This window comes from Scyliorhinus canicula, chromosome 19, assembly GCF_902713615.1.
Source record: "Scyliorhinus canicula chromosome 19, sScyCan1.1, whole genome shotgun sequence".
NCBI classification, from domain to species: domain Eukaryota; kingdom Metazoa; phylum Chordata; class Chondrichthyes; order Carcharhiniformes; family Scyliorhinidae; genus Scyliorhinus; species Scyliorhinus canicula.
In genome coordinates, this window is record NC_052164.1 from 103,348,810 (window position 1) to 103,362,530 (window position 13,721).

At 52.9% G+C, this 13,721-nt stretch overlaps 1 protein-coding gene across 5 annotated transcripts in view; it reads left to right on the plus strand.

The window, feature by feature from the left end:
- The window catches only part of nectin1b (nectin cell adhesion molecule 1b), a 463,505-nt gene extending 450,506 nt beyond the window's left edge, over positions 1-12,999 (plus strand). For 2 of the 5 annotated variants that reach the window (XM_038779767.1, XM_038779770.1), the window contains 2 exons: positions 2,928-3,040; positions 12,421-12,603. In XM_038779767.1, coding sequence (XP_038635695.1) covers positions 2,928-3,040; positions 12,421-12,469 — 162 coding nt within the window. In that variant the 3' untranslated portion in view covers positions 12,470-12,603. Of the gene's footprint in view, positions 1-2,927; positions 3,116-12,420 lie in introns of all 5 variants that reach the window. The other 3 variants (XM_038779768.1, XM_038779772.1, XM_038779769.1) reach the window with 2 other exon arrangements.
- The last annotated feature ends 722 nt before the right edge of the window (positions 13,000-13,721 follow it).

Consider the following 13,721-nt stretch of genomic DNA (forward strand, 5'->3'; position numbering starts at 1 on the left):
CTCTCACTGGGGTACAGTCCCACACACAATGACTCTCACTGGGGTACGGGTCCCACACACACTGACTCTCACTGGGGTACAGGGTCCACACACCACTGACTCTCACTGGGGTACAGGTCCCACACACACTGACTCTCACTGGGTAGGGTCCCACACACACTGACTCTCACTGGGGTACGGGTCCACACACACTGACTCTCACTGGGGTACGGGTCCCCACACACACTGACTCTCACTGGAGTACGGGTCCCACACCACTGACCCTCACTGGGGTACGGGTCCCACACACACTGACTCTCACTGGGGTACGGGTCCCCACACACACTGACTCTCACTGGGGTACGGTGTCCCACAACACTGACTCTCAGTGGGGTACAGGTCCCACACACACTGACTCTCACTGGGGTACGGGTCCCACACACACTGACTCTCACTGGGGTACGGGTACCACACACACTGACTCTCACTTGGGGTACGGGTGCCACACACACTGACTCCTCACTGGGGTACGGGTCCCACACACACTGACTCTCACTGGGGTACGGGTCCCACACACACTGACTCTCACTGGGGTCCCACACACACTGACTCTCACTGGGGTAAGGGTTCCACAGGCAGTTACGTCTACGGCGTTCACTGTTTGACAGTTGGTTATGTCCATACTCACCTCGGAATGCTTGGATATTTCAGCTCTGCGACTTCCTGGTGTCCGCACACATGTTCAGGAATATCGTCAACCATTTGGCCTCACCCCTGATGATTAGGATATTTGGTGCGAGCTCCCGAATCCCAGCCGAGTTCCAGAATCCGAGCCGAATTCCCGAATCCCAGCCGAGTTCCCGAATCCCAGCCGAATTCCCGAATCCCAGCCGAATTCCCGAATCCCAGCCGTGATCCCGAATCCCAGCCGAATCCCGAATCCCACCCGAGATCCCGAATCCCAGCCGCGGTCCTGAATCCCAGCCGTGATCCCGAATCCTAGCCGAATCCCGAATCCCAGCAGAGATCCCAAATCCCAGCCGAGATCCCGAATCCCAGCCGCGATCCCGAATCCCAGCCACGATCCCGAATCCCAGCCGTGATCCCGAATCCCAGCCGAGCTCCCGAATCCCAGCCGAGATCCCGAATCCCAGCCGAGATCCCGAGTCCCAGCCGAGCTCCCGAATCCCAGCCGAGTTCCCGAATCCCAGCCGTGATCCCGAGTCCCAGCCGTGATCCAGAATCCCAGCCAAGCTCCCGAATCCTAGCCGAGATCCCGAGTCCCAGCCGAGATCCCGAGTCCCAGCCGAGCTCCCGAATCCCAGCCGTGATCCCAAATCCCAGCCGAGCTCCCCAATCGCAGCTGAGATCCCGAATCCCAGCCGAGATCCCGAGTCCCAGCCGTGATCCAGAATCCCAGCCGGGAGCAGCGAGTTGAGTGCTGACCAGAGCGGAAACTGGGAGTTCCTGAAGGAAGTTACCACAAGGCCTCATTCACCAAGCAGATCATTGATGAGCCCTGTAACATTGACATCAACACTGAGTAGTATTGAGTCAGCTCTAGTTCCTCCTGTGGATCCACAGTGGATAGTCTCGTTCCTAACAGCCAATATCAGAATCATCTGCAATGTGCCAGATTGCCAGATCCCTCATAAACCCAAATTGTCTGCTGGGTCTCTGATATTACAATAGTGGCTATATTTCCAAAGTATTTCAAGAGTGCTCTTGGGACTTTGTGGGGTTTTGAATGGTTCTATATAAATATATATTTTCCTTCTTTCAATGAAAACCACCCATCGCCTTCTACAGACATTCAATCCCTCTACCACTGATTAACACTGGCAACCGTGTGTTCCACCTACAAGATGCATTGCAGTAACTCACCAAGGTTCCTTCCAAACCCACGACCCCTACCACCTAGAAGGACAAGAGCAGCAGATACCTGGGAACCCCACCACCTGGAGGTTCCCCTCCGAGCCCCTCACCGCCCTGACTGGGAAATATATCACCGTTCCTTCACTGTCGTTGGGGCAACATCCTGGAACTCCCTCCCTAACAGCACAGTGGGTCTACCTACACCACACGGACTGCAGTGATTCAGGAAGCAGCTCAACCCCACCTTCTCATGGGCAGCCACCCCACCACATTGGGCAGCACAGTAGCACAAGTGGATAGCGCTGTGGCTTCTCAGCGCCAGGGTCCCAGGTTCGATTCCCCGCTGGGTCACTCTCTGTGCAGAGTCTGCACGTTCTCCCCTTGTGTGTGTGGGTTTCCTCCGGGTGCGCCGGTTTCCTCCCACAGTCCAAAGACGTGCAGGTTAGGTGAATTGGCCGTAATAAATTGCCCTTCGTGACCAAGAAGGTTTGGAGGGGTTATTGGGTTACGGGGATAGGGTGGAAGTGAGGGCTTAAGTGGGTTGGTACAGACTCGATGGGCCGAATGGCCTCCTTCTGCATTGTATGTTCTATGTTCTCAAGGACAATTAGGGACGGGCAACAAATGCTGACCTAGCCAGCGACGCCCACATCACAGAAACTAATTTTAAACAATTGTCCGACGATAAAACCAGTGGGTTGTGATAAACTGTACCGGCATATCGGAGTGATGCTGTTCCGGGTATTTGGAACAGAAGATCGTGAGTGAAAGGCGAGGCACCGGCGACTTGGCTCATTCTATTTCCTCAATTATACAACAAATGTCAGCTTTTAATATGTTGGCTGTTAGACGTTACAGGGGGAAGTTATCTATATCTTGAACCTCTACCAGCTCTGATTGTAGTAATTATTTCACTATTTTGTAGATTTAATTACTGTTTTTTATTTCTGTATCAGTTCAGTTTTTTTCCAATTATTTTTCCCTGTTACTGACTTTTTTTTCCTCTCTTGTCTTTCCTCTCTTTCCTTGAATTCTCTCCCTCGCTCTCTGCCTCTTATCACTCTCAACTCTAGAATACTGGTACCAAGGACTATGACATCCAATATGCCGAGCTCGACACAACTGCCCTGGCCTCTTCACATCCCAGCCCTCGGACTTCCATTCACGCTGGTGGAGATCTTGTCGAGTATGCAACTATCCAGCCTAACTTACGCTAAAGCATGCCTTTCCAGGCACTTTCCCTCAGACCTTTGACCTCCAGGTACACTTCTGCCCTCCGCACTTTTGGCCCTGAACATTGTCCGCCCACAACTGCACGCAAAGCACTTTGTGGAATGCTTCCTGTGATTGGCCTGCTCATGCATGTAGGCATGAATGGACAGAACCAGGTCAATAGTTATTCTCTCCCATAAGGAGATCCCCTTGAATGTGTTGAATGTTTTTAGCATCCTGCAGTGTTGCTACCCTCCCCAGTTGCACCCCCACATGGTATGTTGCAGAATGCATGCAAGTGTTTCTACAAAGTGTATGCTGCCAAATTGTTGAAAGATTTGTTAGCCAAGTGGTCTTGTGCAGAGAGATCATTCTAAAATGTTCAAATACTAAGCTCTATATTTCACTGAATCTGCTCATGTTGAGTGGCTCCTGTTGCAGGGGTTAGGGGACAGGATTAAAAGCTGCTGGTAGCTGTGTCTCATTGGCCTAGATCCTGGCTGGGTGCGTGACACTGTGAAATAGGCGACAGTGAATCAGCAGCTTGATTTATCGACGGAGATTGAAATCAGGAGAGCTGGGAAATGAGCTCCCGACCCACTATCACCCTGCTCTACACCATTGCTCAAAGCCAACATGACCCTCATTCACACTTTGCTGGGCGTGTGTGTCAGCTGACTGCCACTCGCCACTCATTCATACCGTCAGGTAAGGAATGGGGGACCGCGTGGGAAGAATGATTGTCCTTATTCACCCTGCTCCTGGAGCATTGTTGGCCTCTGTGAGATACAGAGTTCACTCTGACGCTGATACCCACTCTGGTGATAGAGCGATGAGCACAAATCTATTTTAAACTTTCAGAGTATTGTCAGAAAGATAAATGGTTGAGGGGTGCAAAGAAGATATTTGCCCCTGACAGTGTTTTTGCCTTCCTGTCCCCTCGCACTGTCCAGCTCATACTCAAACAACATGACTTACACCTGTGTGAAGATTGGCAGGTTTCATACTGACTAGAATAGATGCTATCCATTTACCCCAAAATTACCCTTCTACTACAGCTGTACACAATGATGAGCAGTTAGATGTCAGATTTGAAAATCCTCATACAGTTGGGAGCCTGCTGACCAGCCTGGCGAAGGGCAGCGAGAGGCTCACTGACCAGCCTGGCGTAGGGCAGCGAGAGGCTCACTGACCAGCCTGGTGTAGGGCAGCGAGAGGCTCACTGACCAGCCTGGCGTAGGGCAGTGAGAGGCTCACTGACCAGCCTGGTGTAGGGCAGCGAGAGGCTCACTGACCAGCCTGGTGTAGGGCAGTGAGAGGCTCACTGACCAGCCTGGCGTAGGGCAGTGAGAGGCTACATGACCAGCCTGGCGTAGGGCAGCGAGAGGCTCACTGACCAGCCTGGCGTAGGGCAGCGAGAGGCTCACTGACCAGCCTGGTGTAGGGCAGTGAGAGGCTCACTGACCAGCCTGGTGTAGGGCAGCGAGAGGCTCACTGACCAGCCTGGCGTAGGGCAGCGAGAGGCTCACTGACCAGCCTGGTGTAGGGCAGCGAGAGGCTCACTGACCAGCCTGGCGTAGGGCAGCGAGAGACTCACTGACCAGCCGGGCGTAGGGCAGCGAGAGGCTCACTGACCAGCCTGGCGTAGGGCAGCGAGAGGCTCACTGACCAGCCTGGTGTAGGGCAGTGAGAGGCTCACTGACCAGCCTGGTGTAGGGCAGCGAGAGGCTCACTGACCAGCCGGGCGTAGGGCAGCGAGAGGCTCACTGACCAGCCTGGCGTAGGGCAGTGAGAGACTCACTGACCAGCCTGGTGTAGGGCAGTGAGAGGCTACATGACCAGCCTGGCGTAGGGCAGTGAGAGGCTCACTGACCAGCCTGGTGTAGGGCAGTGAGAGGCTCACTGACCAGCCTGGCGTAGGGCAGTGAGAGGCTACATGACCAGCCTGGCGTAGGGCAATGAGAGACTCACTGACCAGCCTGGCGTAGGGCAGCGAGAGGCTCACTGACCAGCCTGGCGTAGGGCAGCGAGAGGCTCACTGACCAGCCTGGCGTAGGGCAATGAGAGACTCACTGACCAGCCTGGCGTAGGGCAGTGAGAGACTCACTGACCAGCAGGGCGTAGGGCAGTGAGAGGCTACATGACCAGCCTGGCGTAGGGCAATGAGAGACTCACTGACCAGCCTGGTGTAGGGCAGTGAGAGGCTCACTGACCAGCCTGGCGTAGGGCAGTGAGAGACTCACTGACCAGCCGGGCGTAGGGCAGCGAGAGGCTCACTGACCAGCCTGGTGTAGGGCAGTGAGAGACTCACTGACCAGCCTGGTGTAGGGCAGCGAGAGGCTCACTGACCAGCCTGGTGTAGGGCAGTGAGAGGCTCACTGACCAGCCTGGTGTAGGGCAGTGAGAGGCTACATGACCAGCCTGGTGTAGGGCAGTGAGAGGCTACATGACCAGCCTGGTGTAGGGCAGTGAGAGGCTCACTGACCAGCCTGGTGTAGGGCAGTGAGAGGCTCACTGACCAGCCGGGCGTAGGGCAGTGAGAGGCTCACTGACCAGCCTGGCGTAGGGCAGTGAGAGACTCACTGACCAGCCTGGTGTAGGGCAGCGAGAGGCTACATGACCAGCCTGGTGTAGGGCAGTGAGAGGCTCACTGACCAGCCTGGCGTAGGGCAGCGAGAGGCTCACTGACCAGCCTGGCGTAGGGCAGCGAGAGACTCACTGACCAGCCGGGTGTAGGGCAGTGAGAGACTCACTGACCAGCCGGGTGTAGGGCAGTGAGAGGCTCATGACCAGCCTGGCGTAGGGCAGCGAGAGGCTCACTGACCAGCCTGGTGTAGGGCAGCGAGAGACTCACTGACCAGCCTGGCGTAGGGCAGTGAGAGGCTCACTGACCAGCCGGGCGTAGGGCAGCGAGAGGCTCACTGACCAGCCTGGTGTAGGGCAGTGAGAGACTCACTGACCAGCCTGGCGCAGGGCAGCGAGAGACTCACTGACCAGCCTGGCGTAGGGCAGTGAGAGGCTCACTGACCAGCCTGGCGTAGGGCAGTGAGAGACTCACTGACCAGCCTGGCGTAGGGCAGCGAGAGACTCACTGACCAGCCTGGCGTAGGGCAGTGAGAGGCTCACTGACCAGCCTGGCGTAGGGCAGCGAGAGACTCACTGACCAGCCTGGCGTAGGGCAGTGAGAGGCTCACTGACCAGCCTGGCGTAGGGCAGTGAGAGGCTCACTGACCAGCCTGGCGTAGGGCAGCGAGAGGCTCACTGACCAGCCTGGTGTAGGGCAGTGAGAGACTCCGTGACCAGCCGGGCGTAGGGCAGTGAGAGGCTCACTGACCAGCCTGGCGTAGGGCAGCGAGAGACTCACTGACCAGCCTGGCGTAGGGCAGCGAGGGATTCACTGACCAGCCTGGCGTAGGGCAGCGAGAGACTCACTGACCAGCCTGGTGTAGGGCAGTGAGAGGCTCACTGACCAGCCTGGTGTAGGGCAGTGAGAGGCTCACTGACCAGCCTGGTGTAGGGCAGTGAGAGGCTCACTGACCAGCCTGGTGTAGGGCAGTGAGAGGCTCACTGACCAGCCTGGCGTAGGGCAGCGAGAGACTCACTGACCAGCCTGGCGTAGGGCAGCGAGAGGCTCACTGACCAGCCTGGCGTAGGGCAGCGAGAGGCTCACTGACCAGCCTGGCGTAGGGCAGTGAGAGGCTCACTGACCAGCCTGGTGTAGGGCAGTGAGAGACTCACTGACCAGCCTGGCGTAGGGCAGTGAGAGGCTCACTGACCAGCCTGGTGTAGGGCAGCGAGAGACTCACTAACCAGCCTGGCGTAGGGCAGCGAGAGACTCACTAACCAGCCTGGTGTAGGGCAGTGAGAGACTCACTGACCAGCCGGGCGTAGGGCAGTGAGAGGCTCACTGACCAGCCTGGCGTAGGGCAGTGAGAGACTCACTGACCAGCCGGGCGTAGGGCAGTGAGAGGCTCACTGACCAGCCTGGCGTAGGGCAGTGAGAGACTCACTGACCAGCCGGGCGTAGGGCAATGAGAGTTTCACTGAAGCGCAAGGCGGGGCACTATGGTTTGCACTTTGTCGCAGTGTTGGGGCGGTCCCCAGGTTGGTGCGGCAGTGTTCAAATCCAACGCCAGCTCATTTAGTGTCACTTCAAGGCACGAGGACAAATCGAGGGGGCAAAGTAATAGTGGGAGTGAAAAATTAACAGGCCAGTTATATTTAACGTTAGGGAGACAATTGAACAGATGTATCACAACAAGGCTAAAAATAATGTTGAAAGTCCCTCCATCACTGCAAGGAAACATTGGGCAGCACTGAAATACAGAGAAACACTGGAATACAGAGAAACATTGGGCAGCACTGGACTGCAAAGAAACACTGGGCAGCACTGGAATACAAAGAAACACTGGGCGCCACTGGAATACAGAGATACACTGGAATACAGAGAAACATTGGGTGGCACTGGAATACAGAGAAACACTGGGCGCCACTGGAATACAGAGATACACTGGAATACAGAGAAATATTGGGCAGCACTGGAATTCATAGAAACACTGGACAGCACTGGAATACAGGGAAACACTGGACAGCACTGGAATACAGGGAAACACTGGACAGCACTGGAATACAGAGAAACACTGGGGAGCACTGGACTACAAAGAAACACTGGGCAGCACTGGAATCATAGAATCATAACATTTACAGTGCAGAAGGAGGCAATTCAGCCCATCGAGTCTGCACCGGCTCTTGGAAAGAGCGCCCCACTTATGCCCATACCTCCACCCTAACCCTGTAACCCCGCAACCCCACCTAACCTAAGGGCAATTTATCATGACCAATCCACCCAACCTGCACATCTTTGGACTGTGGGAGGAATCCGGAGCACCCGGAGGAAACCCACGCAGACACGGGGAAAACGTGCAACTCCGCACAGACAGTGACCCAAGCGGAAATCGAGCCTGGCACTGTGAAGCCACAGTGGTAACCAATATGCTACCGTGCTGCCCAGAGACACACTGAGCAGCATGGGACTGCAACGAATCATGGGAAGCAGTGGAATACAGAGAAACAGTGAACAGCGCTGAAAGGCAAAGACACTGACCAACACTGGAATACAGAGAAATAGTGAACAGCACTGGAATGCAAAGAAATAATGGGAACACTGGAATACAGAGAAATAGCGAACAGCACTGGAATGCAAAGAAATAATGGGAAACACTGGAATACAGAGAAACACTGGGCAGCACGGGGCTGCAAAGAACACTGGGAAGCCCTGGGATACAGAAAAACACTGGGCAGCACTGGAATACAGAGAAACACTGGGGAGCACTGGAATGCAGTGTGATCTTGACAGCACTGGAATGCAGAGAAACACTGGGCAGCACTGGAATATAGGGAAACACTGGTGAGCACTGGACTGCAAAGAAACACTGGGGACCACTGGAATACAGAGACACACTCAGCAGCATGGGACTGCAAAGAACCACTGAGAAGCACTGGAATGCAGTGAACCAATAAATAGCACTGGAATGCAAAGAACACTGACAAACACTGGAATACAGAAAACACTTGGCAGCACTGGACTGCAAAGAAACACTGGACAGCACTGGAATGCAGAGAAACACTGGACAACACTGGACTGCAACGAAACACTGGGCAGCACTGGAATGCAGAGAAACATTGGACAGCACTGGACTGCGAAGAAACACTGGGCAGCACTGGAATACAGATGAACACTGGGTAGCAATGGACGTCAAAGAAACACTGGGCAGCATTAAGATACAGAGAAACACTGGGCTGCACTGGAATGCAGTGTGATCTTGACAGCATTGGAATACAGAGAGGCACTGTGGAGCACTGGGATACAGGGAAACACTGGGGAGAACTAGGGTACTGGCATAGACTGGCGAAGGCTGCAATACAGACAAACACTGGAATATAGGTAAACGCTGAGGAGCACTGGAATAGAGAGAAACACTGGGGTGCAATGTGTTACCGGGTGAGGTTTTATTTAAACATCATTCATTTCTCCTCTTACCACCCTTCCATGAACAGAAAGGTGTTTTTGAAGTGTTTCCTACTTTATAAGCCATGGCATATTTTCCAACCTCTCAGTTTTGGTGTGAGTCAATGTTTATTAAAAATCCCACAACAAACTCAAGATAGGGTAAACTCAGAGGGTTAGTTTATTTTCGCACACATGGTGTCCTTTTCATTCATACAATAAAAGAGGGGGGAGGCGAAGAAATAAATATTTATGGGGCAACGACCGCAGAATAAAGGATTATTGTTTTACCTGAGTCCAGGGCCCGGAATCAAAATCCAGTGATGTATTCCTTTACAGAGGTCGTCAGGTTGAAAATTGATGCTGGATAATTCACATTTTCAGTGGAGATGACTTCAACGATGGGACAGGCACGGGGTGATTAATTAGTCCAGTAGGCGATGGTACAGAAGCTCAGAGGTCCTAGTAGAAACAGTGTAGATGGGGGTCAGGCATTGACCTCGATCGAGCCTTTGTTCTGAGCTGCTGCTTGCTAGATGGACGACGGCAGACTGATTGATAGTACAGTAAAACAGTGTAACTGGTTCTCCCAGCTAGGGTGGTTATATAACTCCCACCTCTCCACTTTGCCTTTGACAAAAGACCTATTCCTTTAAATAATATAGCAAAATACTGCGGATGCTGGAATCTGAAACAAGAACAGAGGATGCTTGAGAAACTCAGCAGGTCTGGCAGCATCTGTAAGGAGAGAAAACAGAGATAACGATTTGAGTCCACATGGCCCTTCTTCAGAACTAAAAAGAGAGAATAATGTGTTTATATATAAGAGGGAGTGGAACAACTGGAATAATGATGAGTGAGAGTCGGGAGAGACAGCAACAGAAATGTAGCGCACTTAAACGGCCCAGTGGGGGAGGAATGGTTTTCGCACAGGAACAAAACAATGTTTGGGATTTACGAAAAGGTAAAGATGGAGGAAAAAAGTCACCGTCTAAAGTTGTTGAACTCAATGTTGAGTCCTGGGGGCTGTAACGTTCCCAGGCGGACGATGGGGCGCTGTTCATTCAGATTACATTGGGCTTCACTGGAACATGGCAGGAAGCCACGCCAGGCATGTTGTGGACATGGGAGCAAGATGCCGAGTTGAAACTGCCAGTGATGGGAAGGTTGCAGTCATACCTGCGGATCGAGAGACGGTGTTCCGCAAAGCCGTCACCCAGCCTGCGTCTCCCCTATGTAGAGTTGGTTTCTGCAGCTCGCAGGTTTGTTAATACCTCTTCAGAGATAATGAGGTGACAGCTTCTCTGACTGCCAGAGAGTTCCTTTCATTTGAAAGTCAAAGTGAGGCTCAGCTTCAGTCATTTGAAAATCTTTGTCCAGTTTAAAATTTTTTATAAATTAACCATGGTGATCGACAAATATTTCATTAAAAAGTAGATGGGATACACAGAGATACATTGGGAAGCACTAGATTGCAGATGTACACTGTGATACAGAGGAGATGCACTGGGAGCACTGGGATTCTTATGTACACTGAGAATACAGGTATACACTCGGACACTGGCATACACAGAAACATTGGGAACACTGGGCCATGTAGAGATGGAATACAGAACTTTAGCGATGAGACTTCAGTGGCACAGCAACCTTACAGGTGCCAATTCCTTCAGGAGGAGAAGATCTGTGAAAGGTGTTTCTTTAAAAAGAACCTTGCTTTTGGAAGAATGACCCATTTTTCAATCAACTCAGCTTCCATCTGGATGGAAATGATGGAAAAAGCACAGACGTGAATCCAACTCCACTCATAAGTGAAGCAAAATCTCTCAGTCGAATTGTTGCTGCACGAGAAGATTCTCTCTGTTGCTGTTCTTAGGCCAGCCTCAATAATTTGCATTTTTGTAGCACCTTTGATGTAGTCAAATGGCTCCGAGACACTTCACAGGAGTGTTATCAAAAAAAATCTCACACTGAGCCACTGAGGGAAATATTTGGATAGCGTGGTTAAAGAAGTAGGTTTTACGGAGCTTTCTAAAGGAGGAGAGGTAGAGAGGTTTAAGGGAGAGATTCCAGACTCGGGGGCCCAGGCAGCTGAAGGCACGGCTGCCAATGGTGGAGCGATGGAAACTGGGAGCGTGCAACAAGAGAGCAGATATCTTGGAGGGCCGCTGGGCTGGAGGAGTTTCCACACGTGGGGAGGGTGAGGCCGCAGAGGGAGTTGAAGGCAACCTGCTGGCCTATCACTGCAGCAAAGCCCAATGGAAACCAATTGCTATCATACCTCACCAAACAAGGCCCAGCTCCAACCTCAATGAAACTCATCACCTTCTATCGCCCAGGCAACTGAGCAGTGTTCACACACACAGAGCAGAACTTTTACAATCTGCATTCCAATGTGATCAATGACAAAGGGATAGTTGTGTTAAATTAGATATTGGTTAGATGAATTGACTGTTGTGCATTTCCCAAAGTGTACGTGTGTAACATGCATGAAATGGTGGATGAAGTCGCTGTTGGAATCTCACAGAAGGGGCTGGATTTTCCGCAGTCCAGCGCCAAAATCGTAGCCAGCGCGGGGGCGGAGGATCCACTTTTGGGGGCCCGGCGCCAGTCCGGCGATTCTCCGGGCCCCAAAAATCGGCGTGACGGCAGAGTATGCCGCGCCGCCTGGGGCCCATTGCCAGAGGCACACCCCCCCCCCCCCCCCCCCCCCCAGCAAACCTCCGCTCCCGACTGGCCTCCCTACGGCGTGGAACTAACCATCTATCGCCGGTCGGGATGCTCGCATGGCGGCTGCGGACTCAGTCTGTGGTCACCCTGGTCGGGGGCGGGGGGGGGGGGGGGGGGGGGGAGGATCGGAGGCCAGGGGGGATTTATAGGCGGCTGAGGATTAGATCCGCGGGGTTAGATGCTCGGGCACGCGGCCGATCGGGGGGGGGGGGTCTCATTTCTCGGTGTGGCTCCGCAGTCCAAGTCCGCCATGGAGCTTGGCGCGGCCGCTGGAGGCCATCGCCGTGCGCATGGAGCTAAAGCTCGAGATTTACCCCGGGTTCCGGCTCGCCGACCCCCCCCCCCCCCCGCAGGGCATTGAATTAGCTCAACTTGTTTCTCGGAATTTCCGGAGTAAAACTCCAGCGTTTCTACGTCGCCGCGGGGGCAGAGTCCCATTTTGGGAGAATCTGGTATGAATGAGGTACCAGAGAGGGGCTGTTAGTCCTGTGAGGGTCAGTGACAGTCGGGTCATAAGGGGGCAGCCCTGACTAATTGAAGGGGTTTATCAATGATTTTATGTTGCTAGATTTCTCAGAGCAGAACTGATTCTGAATTCTGACCTGTCTTTGTCTCCACAGTACAATGGGAACCGCTATGAAGAACTATCAGACGAGGATAAATACGTGAGTGGTCAGCACGATTACCAAGACGACTTTTTGGAGCAACTCCACTCTATTTATAATCAGTTATCGTATAGACCCCCAGACCCTCCTCACTACCCCAACACCTCTCACAAATACCCCCAGCCTGGATCACGGGCACCCTACATTTACCCGAAAGAACAATATGTGTAAATGACCATCGCTGACTGACAGTGACCGTGAGGACACAGCGCTGAGCCCACTGTCTTAACAACTCCAAACCCCGCCTTCAGACATTGGACATAAAGCTGCTTAACCCTTTGTTAACCAACGGGATTGAAGTTTTGTTTCACTCTCTCGTAACGCATGTGGCACGCACACGCACGGGGAATGGTCCAACCATGCTGGTCGCAAAAGAGTTAACACCGTGACTTTGTCTTCGCAAGTGCCACCTGAAAAACAAACACATGCAAATCTCTTCTGGCCAAGAACTTGTGATAGTGCTTTGGGACTGATACCATCAGGAGTGCTGGCTTGTAGCCAAGGTGCTGATGCACGTAAACTGATGTCGGGGTGGGCGAGTTGGGGGGGGGGGGGGGGTGAGGGAGGGAGGGAGGGGAGAATGTTGAAAGTTGTTAGTGGCGTTTGATATTGTTCTTGTGCGAGTGACAGTGGGTATACAATGCTGCTGCTGCTGTGTTTGATGCACCGGGCTCAAGTCTTTCTTTACATGCAGAAATCTCTGCTTGCAAGCCTGGTATTTCTGTTGTCACTGCCCCTTGAACACTGACTGATCAATAACCGGCAATCTCTGTCGAATCGTCATGCAGAGGAATGGGTCTAATGGAAATGTGCACGTGTGTCCAGTGTCAACCTCTTTTCCGATTGGCTGCTTGTCCCCATGTTGCGATAATGGTTGGCCAGTCACGGAGAGCGTGATCATGACCCAATATTCTATGGCACTTTTCTGTGTTTGTCTGTGAGCAATGATTGGTGTGAAGCCTCCATTTAATGGTTGATCCTGCAGAGATTCAGACTTTCCAGTGTTACTCTTGTCTGGAGGGGGGGGGTCACAGCCGGGCAACGCTCGGCCTGGCCCCTCCTCTTGACCCAATTATAAAGCACCTTCAATGGAGCCAGTTCAAACTGTCTCTGCAGAGGGAGCGACTGGGAATCAGAAACATCACTCTGAAGATTAGATGCAAATAGATCCACTAGCAGTTCCTTAAGAAGCAGTCAGTATGAAAAAGGTGGTGGAAGAAATGTTAATTTTAAAAACAGCTAAACAATCACTGAAT